The sequence below is a fragment of the Sapajus apella genome, unplaced genomic scaffold (assembly GCF_009761245.1).
Source record: "Sapajus apella isolate SASKATOON/1434 unplaced genomic scaffold, GSC_monkey_1.0 scaffold159, whole genome shotgun sequence".
NCBI lineage: Eukaryota > Metazoa > Chordata > Mammalia > Primates > Cebidae > Sapajus > Sapajus apella.
Window position 1 is genome coordinate 1719761 of NW_022437099.1, and position 10000 is coordinate 1729760.

The 10000-nt window shown below is 46.4% G+C and overlaps 1 protein-coding gene across 9 annotated transcripts in view; it reads right to left on the bottom strand.

The window, feature by feature from the left end:
- Window positions 1-10000, bottom strand: part of RSPH10B (radial spoke head 10 homolog B) — a 37364-nt gene that overhangs the window by 12142 nt on the left and 15222 nt on the right. For 7 of the 9 annotated variants that reach the window (XM_032266489.1, XM_032266488.1, XM_032266490.1 and 4 more), the window contains 6 exons: window positions 9459-9603; window positions 8049-8170; window positions 7069-7258; window positions 3643-3757; window positions 3048-3127; window positions 2464-2612 (listed from right to left, as the gene is read on the bottom strand). In XM_032266489.1, coding sequence (XP_032122380.1) covers window positions 2464-2612; window positions 3048-3127; window positions 3643-3757; window positions 7069-7258; window positions 8049-8170; window positions 9459-9603 — 801 coding nt within the window. The remainder of the gene's footprint in view (window positions 1-2463; window positions 2613-3047; window positions 3128-3642; window positions 3758-7068; window positions 7259-8048; window positions 8171-9458; window positions 9604-10000) is intronic. The other 2 variants (XM_032266495.1, XM_032266493.1) reach the window with 1 other exon arrangement.

The following is a 10000-nucleotide window of genomic DNA, read 5'->3' on the forward strand; positions in this document are numbered from 1 at the left end:
TTTTTTTTTTTTTTTTTTTTTTTTTTTTGAGATGGAGTCTCACCCTGTCACCCAGGCTGAAGTGCAATGGCCTGATCTCAGCTCACTGCAACCTCCACCTCCTGGGTTCAAATGATTGTCCTGCCTCAGCTTCCTGAGTAGCTCGGATTACAGAGGCCCACCACCATGCCCAGTTAATTTTTGTATTTTTAGCAGAGACAGGGTTTCAGCATGTTGGCCAGGCTGGTCTCGAACTCCTGACCTCATGATCCGCCTGCCTCAACCTCCCAAAGTGCTGGGATTACAGGAGCGAACCACCACGCTGGCCTCAGGTATGAAATATTAACACAATGCTATAGGCTGAAAAGCACATACAGAAACAATGTACTGCGTAACAAAACCAACTTTACCATAGAATAACTGACATAAAGAAGAGTTAAGCTCCTATAGCACTGGTTAAAGTCAGTTTCCAAGAACCTATCAATAATATTAAGCAAGGACTTACTGTACTCAAATGTTCAGGTTTCACTATTTTTTAAAAAATCACTCTACTAACCAGCCTGGGCAACATGATGAAACCCTGTCTCCCTAAAACTACAAAAATTAGACCGGCATGGTGGCACATGCCTATAATCCCAGCTACTTGGGAGGTTGAGGCAGGAGAATTGCTTGAACCAGGGGGCAGAGGTTGTAGTGAGCTGAGATCATGCCATTGCACTTGTCTGGGAGACAGAACAAGACTCCATCACAAAAAATAAATAAATAAAATCACTCACACCAAGAACCAGGAAGATCTCAAACTGAATGAAAAAAAGAGAATACACAGATGCCATCACCAAGATGACGGCAGTGTTACAATTGACTAACAAAGATTGTAAGACAGTCATCACAAAAACGCTTCAGTGAGGCCGGGTGTGGTGGCTCATGCCTCTAATCCTAGCGCTTTGGGAGGCTGAGCTGTGTGGATCACCTGAGCTCAGGAGTTCAAGACCAGCCTGGGCAACATGATGAAACCCCGTCTCTACCATAAATATAAAAATTAGCTGGGCGTGGTGGCACACACCTGTAGTCCCAGCTACTTGGGAGGCTGAGGCAGGAGAACTGTTTGAACCCAGGAGGCAGAGGTTGCAGTGAGTTGAGATTGCGCCACTGCACTCCAACCTGGTGAAAGAGCAAGACTCCATCTCAAAAAAAAAAAAAAATGTATCATGGTATCATGGAACAAAAACAACCAATAATATGAGAACATTGTATCAATAAGATGTTGTCACTATTTTCCCAGGTAATAACCATTAAAAATGCCTATATTGGGCCGGGCGCGGTGGGTCACGCCTGTAATCCAATCATTTTCGGAGGCTGAGGCGGGCAGATCATGAGGTTAGCAGATTGAGAACACCCTGGCCAACATGGTAAAACCCAGTCTTTACAAAAAAAAAAAAAAAAAAAGTCTTTTTTGATAAACTGTATTTTTGTTTTGTTTTGTTTTTTTGTTTTTGTTTTGTTTTGTTTTGAGACGGAGTTTCACTCATGTTACCCAGGCTGGAGTGCAATGGCGCGATCTCGGCTCACCGCAACCTCCGCCTCCTGGGTTCAGGCAATTCTCCTGCCTCAGCCTCCTCAGTAGCTGGGATTACAGGCACGCGCCACCATGCCCAGCTAATTTTTTGTATTTTTTTAGTAGAGACGGGGTTTCACCATGTTGACCAGGATGGTCTGGATCTCTTGACCTCGTGATCCACCCGCCTTGGCCTCCCAAAGTGCTGGGATTACAGGCTTGAGCCACCGCGTCCGGCCTATAAACTGTATTTTTAAAGATCATTCATCCTCCTCACTTCCTTTCTTTTAGATAGAGTTTTGCTCGTCACCCAGGCTGGAGTGCAGTTGTGCGACCTCAGCTCATTGCAACCTCTGCCTCCCGGGTTCAAGCAATTCTCCTGCCTCAGCCTCCTGAGTAGCTGGGATTACAGGATCCTGCCACCAGGCCTGGCTAATTTTTTTGTATTTTTAGTAGAGACAGGTTTCACAGTGTTCACCAGGCTGGTCTCGAACCCCTGACCTCAGGTGATCCACCTGCCTCAAGTGATCTTCCTGCCTTTAAAAAAAGGAAGGAAGGACTCGGGAGGCTGAAGTAGGAGAATCACTTGAACCTGGGAGGCGGAGGTTGCAGTGAGCTGAGATCGTGCCACTGCACTCTAGCCTGGATGACAAGAGCAAAACTCCAGCTCAAAAAAAGACATTGTAGGCCACGGGCCATTGTCTTGCCCTAATCTTCAAGCATATCCGGCAAATGACAGCTGTTTCTGTTCCTTCCACAACCATAGACCACTCTTCTGCCAAGAGAATCAGTAAACATTCAATGGTCATGAAAATGCACCCAGATCTTCAACTGAATGTTTGCATATCATAGCTAGAATATCGTGCCTTTCTTTCATTAAAATCAAAGTGCCTGTAAGTAGAAAGTCAATATCAAACTTAGGTGGTTACTTTCAGCATCCAGAGGAAGTGTCTCGTCTTCATGGTAAGCTCGTGGGGAGGTGCTGCGCGGGGCCTGCAGTAAGCTAGATAAATCTCCCAGCACTTACTGATGTAACTCATAGAATAGAGTGTCCGCTGCTGCTCACAGAATAAATTGCCTAAAAATACGACATTCGAAAAATGGTTACAGATTTGTGTTTGGAGAAAAGAAAAGGCGGTAAATAGAATTCTATTGTCTTTGATTTTTTCCAAGACAGAGTTTCGCTGTTGCCCAGGCTACAGTGCAGTGGCACAATCTCGGCTCACTGCAACCTTCACCTGCCGGGTTCAAGCGATTCTTCTGCCTCAGCCTCGCTGAGTACCTGGGATTACAGGCATGCGCCACCACACCTGGCTAATATTTTGTATTTTTAGTAGAGATGGGGTTTCGCCATGCTGGCCAGGCTGGTCTTGAACTCCTGACCTCAGGTGATCCACCCACCTCAGCCTCCCACAATGCTGGGAATGCAGGAGTGAGCCACCGCGCCCAGCCCAGATTTCTATTTTGAGAAAAAAAATGGCAGTAAATATAATCCTATTGGTTTTGTATTCACCTTTTACTTGGCAGGCATTTGGACGAATGTTCTCAGTCATCAGTTTTGTAAAACACAAGAAGAGCGATGGGTTTCTCTTTCTGTGATAATGATCAAAAGATATCATAATTACTTCTCCTCGAAAAGAGGGAATTCCCTTCTCCTTGAGCATGGGCTAGACTTAATAATTTCCTTCTAAGGTATAAAGGGAAGGCTGGGTGTTGTGGCTCACACCTGTAACCCCAGCACTTTGGGAGACCAAGGCAGGCAGATCACTTCAGGTCAGGAGTTCAAGACCAGCCTGGGCAGCATGATGAAATTCCATCTCTATTGAAAATACAAAAAATTAGCTGGGTGTGGTGGTGGGTGCCTGTAATCCCAGCTACTCGGGAGGCTGGGGCAGGAGAATCACTGGAACCTGGGAGGCGGAGATTGCAGTGAGCCGAGATCACACCACTGCACTCTGGCCTAGGTGACACAGCAAGACTCCACCTCAAAAAAAAAAAAAAAAAAAAAAAAAAATGCTGCTGAAGAAAAGAGGGCACTATGGCACTATGACAATAGTACAGCTTGGCTGTGTCCTGTCCCCCAACAAGGAGCCATAAATAGTACTTACTGGAATTCTTCATGATAAATGTGGTATGCCAAATGCAGGAGATAGTTCAAAAATGTTCTCAAAAGTATTGTTGTAAATGGAGAATGGATTTCTTCAACTGGTATGTCATTATTGGCTAAAATAAGAAAATTGGAGAGGATGCCTGGTATATGCTGGAACCTTCTATTTTATTTGCTCTTGGTATACAATTCAAAGAACAGAACAGGACAGAGTACTTATGGCAGAATGCTCTGAACATATGTAAGTATCCAGCTAAAAATTTAAAACCCTGTGAAAGCCAGGCGTGGTGGCTCATGCCTGTAATCCCAGGACTTTGGGAGGCCGAGGCAGGCAGACTGCCTGATGTCAGGAGTTCGAGACCAACCTGGGCAACATGGCAAATCCCTGTCTCTATTAAAAATACAAAAACTTAGCCAACCATGGTGGTGTGTGCCTATAATCCCAGCTTCTGGGGAGGCTGAGGCTGGAGAATCACTGGAACCCCAGAGGCAGAGATTGCAGTGAGCCAAGATCGAGCCACCGTACTCCAGCTTGGGTGACAGAGTAAGATGGCAACTCACAAAAAAAAAAAAAAAAAAGTCACTCTGGCTCCTTTACAAGACATCTTGTCCCAGTGTTTTCCAGAGTAGTCTGAGACACAATATGATGAGTGCTGCTAATTCTAAATGAATTTTAAGTATGGTTCAAACACTAAACTTTGAAGTAAATGGGAATTTTTCCCAATACTTTATTTTTCAAGTGGAGAATTTGAAGCTTTTTTTTTTTTTTTTTGAGATGGAGTTTCATTCTTGTTACCCAGGCTGGAGTGCAATGGCGTGATTTCGGCTCACCGCAACCTCCGCCTCCTGGGTTCAGGCAATTCTCCTGCCTCAGCCTCCTGAGTAGCTGGGATTACAGGCACGCGCCACCATGCCCAGCTAATGTTTTGTATTTTTAGTAGAGACGGGTTTTCACCATGTTGACCAGGATGGTCTGGATCTCTTGACCTCGTGATCCACCCGCCTCAGCCTCCCAAAGTGCTGGGATTACAGGCATGAGCCACCGCGCCCGGCCTGAATTTGAAGCTTTTAACTCTGCCTCCCAGAATTCAGCTGAAAGAAGTCAAACCTCCAAAGTTGTTAAATTTAATCACATCAACCTCCCAATTTGAAATCAAGACCAATCCTAAGACTACTTAAGGCCTTTTCTAGACTCTTCCAAGACACTGCTGATTCTCCTCACCTTTTTTTTTTGAGATGGCGTTTCGCTCTGTCGCCCAGGCTGGAGTGCAGTGGTGCAATCTCAGCTCACTGCAACCTCTGCCTGCCGAATTCAAGCAATTCTCCTGCCTCAGCCTCACGAGTAGCTGGGACTACAGGGATGCACCACCACGCCTGGCTAATTGTTGTATTTTTAGTAGAGATGGGGTTTCACCATATTGGCCACACTGATCTTGAACTCCTGACCTCATGATCCACCCACCTTGGCCTCTGAAACTGCTGGAATTACAGGCAGGAGCCACTGCACCCAGGCTTTTTTTTTTTTTGAGACAGAGTCTCACTCTGTCGCCTGGGCTGGAAATCTTGGCTTACTGCAACCTCCATCTAGGCTCAAGCGATTCTACTGCCTCAGCCTCCCACTGAGTAACTGAGGCTACAGGCGCATGCCACCACACCTGGCTTATTTTTGTATTTTTAATAGAGACAGGATTTTACTATGTTGGCCAGGCTGGTCTCACACTCCTGACCTCAAGTGATCCAGCCGCCTTGGGCTCCCAAAGTGCTGGGATTATAGGTGGAAGCCACAATTCCTGGCTGTCTCCCCATTTCTGACCTGATAATTGAGGGCTTTTTTACTATAGATCAGTGGTTGGGGAAGAGAGGGAGGCAAACTTTCTGTAAAGGGCCAGAGAGTAAATATTTAGGCTTGTTGGTCCAGACAATCTCCATCACAACTCCTCAACTGTGGTGCTTTGGGGAAAAGTAGTCACAGACACATAAGCAAACGGGCCTGTCTGTGTTCCAGTAAAGCACGATTTAGAGGAACAGCGGGTGGGCTGGATTTCACCCCGGGGCCATGCGTTGCTGGCCCTGCTGTAGGTGACCTCCTACTACTGCTGTTTCATCATAAAACTGTCTCTTCAAGTACATCATCATTGCCAGGGGAACAAGACCATGTGCTGATTTCTGGAACACTTCTCCCAACCTTGGCCCTCCCCACTCCCTCCACATTTCTTAACTGGTTTCCAGGTGACACTGTGATACTGTCCTTTAAACCAGCGGTCCCCACCCTTTTTGGCACTGGGGACCGATTTTGTGGAAGACAATTTTTCCATGAATGGTGGGAAGGGGTGGGGAGTTGTTGGTTTCAGGATGATTCAAGTGCATTACAATTATTGTGCACTTTATTTCTATTATTATTATTTTAAGATGAAATCTCACTCTGTCGCCCAGGCTGGAGTGTAGTGGCACAATCTCCGCTCACTGCAACCTCCGCTTCCCAGGTTCAAGCGATTCTTCTGTCTTAGCCTCCAAAGTAGCTGAGACTACAGGCGCACACCACCACACCCGGCTAATTTTATGTTTTGTATTTTTAGTAGAGACAGGATTTCACCATTTTGGCCAGGGTCGTCTTGAACTTCTGACCTCGTGGTCTGCCTGCCTCGGCCTCCCAAAGTGCTGGGATTGCAGGTGTGGCCACTTTATTTCTATTATTACTACATTGTAATACAAAATGAAACAATTATACAAATCACCATCATGCAGAATCAGTGGGAGCCGTGATCTTGTTTGCCTGCAGCTAGATGGCTCCATCTGGTGGTAATGGGAGACAGTGACAGAATATCAGGAATTGGATTCTCATAAGGAACACGCAACCTAGATCCCACTCATGTGCAGTTCACAGGATTAGCGCTCTTATGAGAATCTAATGCTGCTGCTGATCTGCAGGAGGCAGAGCTCAGACGGTAATGCCAGCGATGGGGAGCGGCTGTAAAAACAGATCAAGGGGCCAGACGCAATGGCTCACACCTGTAATCCCAGCACTTTAGGAGGCCAAGGCAGGTGGATCACGAGGTCAGGAGTTCAAGACCAGTCTGGCCAACATGGTGAAACCCCATCTCTACTAAAAATACAAAAGTTAGCTGGGCGTAGTGCATGCCTGTAATCCCAGCTACCTGGGAGGATAAGGCAGTAGACTCACTTGAATCTGGGAGGTGGAGGTGGCAGTGAGCCAAGATAGCGCCATTGCACTCCAGCCTGTGTGACAGAGCAAGATTCCATCGCAAAAAAAAAAAAAAAACAGAGGAAGGTTCACTTGCTTGCCCACTGCTCACCTTCCACTGAGAAGCCTCGTTCCTAACGGGCCACAGACCGGTACTGGTCCATGGTCCAGGGGTTGGAGACCCCTGCTTTAAACCAAAAGATGTGAAGGACCTGGAATACTCACCACTTAATATCCTGTCCATATCAGCAAGAGTTAGTTTGTGGTGATGAAATTTGCAATCCTTTAGAAATCTCCAGAAGTGAAGCTTTGTCATCAGAAAGGTATTATCCAGAGAGTGGTCGCATCCCAGGCTGCTATAAAAGCTATAGATTCTTCTTAATTCTGTAATGTTTCTTAAGACAGCATATTCCACCTGAAAGGAAGAAAGCCATGCGTGTCTTAATCCTGTGGAGTAAGAACAAAAGGCGGCCGGGCGCAGTAGTACAATCCTGTAATCCTACCACTTTGGGAGGCCAAGGCAGGAGGATCACCTGAGGTCAGGATTTCAAGACCAGCCTGGCCAAGATGGTAAAACCTCGTCTCTACTAAAAATACAAAATTAGCTGGGCATGGTGGCAGGCGTCTGTAATCCCAGCTACTCAAGAGGCTGAAGCAGGAGAATCACTTGAACTCGGAAGGTGAAGGTTGCAGTGAGCCAAGATCTCACCACTGCACTTCAGCCTGGGTGACATAGCAAGACTCTGTCTCAACAAATAACAAAAGAGAAAACTCAATTCAACTGAATAAACATGTATCATCTACCTTATCTAAAGCATTATTCTATGCCTGGCACAGTGGCTCATGCCTGTAATCCCAACACTTTGGGAGGCAGAGCCAGGCAGATCACCTGAGGTAAGGAGTTCGAGAACACCCTGGCCAACATGTTGAAACCCCAACTCTACAAAAATATAAAAATTAGCCAGGCATAATGGCGGTTGCCTGTAATCCAAGCTACTCAGGAGGCTGAGGCAGGAGAATTGCTTGAACCCAGGAGGCAGAGGTTGCAGTGAGCCGAGATCTTGTTACCACACTCCAGCCTGGGCAACAGAGCAGCACTCTGTCTCAAAAAAAAAAAAAAAAAAAAAAAAAAAAATCAACACAGGACAGCAGCTGCCAGCTATATTTCCCCAGGATGAAATTGATAGCAATAAAAAGGATTTTACCTGCTTCTTTTCTTCAGCTTGGACTGTCTCAGGGTACATGTTCAGGAGCAAATTTAAATCCAGCTCAACGCTTGATCCCAACACAGAGTGACTTTCACTGCCATCAAGCTTTCTGATAAGTTCTAATGAATAAAGGCAAATACAGGGTATGGTTATGGTTTGGTGGTTGTTTTTGTTTCATTTTTGTTTTTTTGAGACAGGACCTCACTCCGTTGCACAGGCTGGAGTGCAGTGCACAACCTCAGCTTACCACAAACTCTGCCTCCCAGGCTCAAACAAGCCACTTCAGCCTCCCGAGTAGCTGGGACTACAGACATGTGCCATCACAGCCAGCTAATTTTTCTATTTTTTGTTGACACGGGGTTTCACCGTGTTGCCCAGGTCTTGAACTCCTGAGCTCAAGCGATCCACCTGCCTTGGCCTCCAAAGTACTGAGATTATAGGCATGAGCCACCATGCCCATCCTTGGAAGTAATTATGAAAAGCAATGTTAAAATTTCTCAATGTTATGTCACAGTGATTTCTCACCAAATTGAGATACAGAAGTATTCCAAAAAGCTACTAAGAAAGCAGGTGGACACAGTGGCTCATGCCTGTAATCCCAGCACTTGGGGAAGCCAAAATGGGAGGTTAAGGCTGCAGTGAGCTATGATCGTACCACATCACTCCAATCTGGGCAACAGAGAGATCCCATCTCTTAAAAAAAAAACACTTTTTAAAGCAGTTGCTAGCCAGGCATGATGGCCTGCACCTGTAATCTCAACATTTTGGGAGGCAGAGGCAAGTGACTGCCTGAGGACGAGTTTGAACCAGCCTCGACAACATAGCGAGACCCTGCCTCTACAGAAAGTTTAAAAATTATCCAGGCATGGTGGTGCACACCTGTATTCCCAGCTAATGGGGAGGCTGAGCCCAGAAGTTTGAGGCCGTAGTGAACAGTGAGGGTATCACTGCATTCCAGCCTGGGTGACAGCGTGAGTCTTTGTCTCAAATTAAAAAAAAAAAAAGTTAGGCCGGGCGCGCTGGCTCAAGCCTGTAATCCCAGCTCTTTGGGAGGCCGAGGCGGGTGGATCATGAGGTCAAGAGATCGAGACCATCCTGGTCAACATGGTGAAACCCCGTCTCTACTAAAACTACAAAAAATTAGCTGGGCATGGTGGTGCGTGCCTGTAGTCCCAGCTACTCAGGAGGCTGAGGCAGGAGAATTGCCTGAACCCAGGAGGCGGAGGTTGCGGTGAGCCGAGATCGCACCATTGCACTCCAGCCTGGGCAACAAGAGCGAAACTCCGTCTCAAAAAAAAAGTTCCTCACAGAGGACTCCTGTTTTCTGAAGTGTCTGGTGTATTTTCACGAGTGGACACCATGGATAAAAACAGATGAATATTATTTCAACAGGTGAACGCTTCCTACTGGCACTCTCAGACAATCTTTGGGCAGCTCCTGAAGACAGGTCCTGGCAGCTGATGAATTCAACTTCGAGATCTGGAAACCCAGCTATGTGGTCATTGGAGAATTCTCCTTCGAACACACGCCCATTCTTGAAAGTTAATCGGCCCTGCAGACAGAAAAACAACTCTGTGCAGTTTAGAGTTTTTGCTGGGCACGGTGGCTCACGCTTGTAATCCCAGCACTTTGGGAGGCCAAGGCAGGTGGATCACCTGAGGCCGGGAGTTTGAGACCAGCCTGACCAACCTGGAGAAACCCCATCTCTGCTAAAAATACAAAATTCGCGGGGCGTGATGGCGCATGCCTGTAATCCCACCTACTCAGAGGCCGAGGCAGGAGAATTGCTTGAACCAGGAGGCGGAGGTTGCCGTGGGTCAAGATCGAACTACTCTACTCCAGCCTGGGCAGCAAGAGCAAAACTTCATCTCAAAAAAAAAAAAAAGAAAGAAAAAGTTTTCTTAGAAAAACACTGATAAATGTACATCAATAGCTTTTTCAAGAGTTTG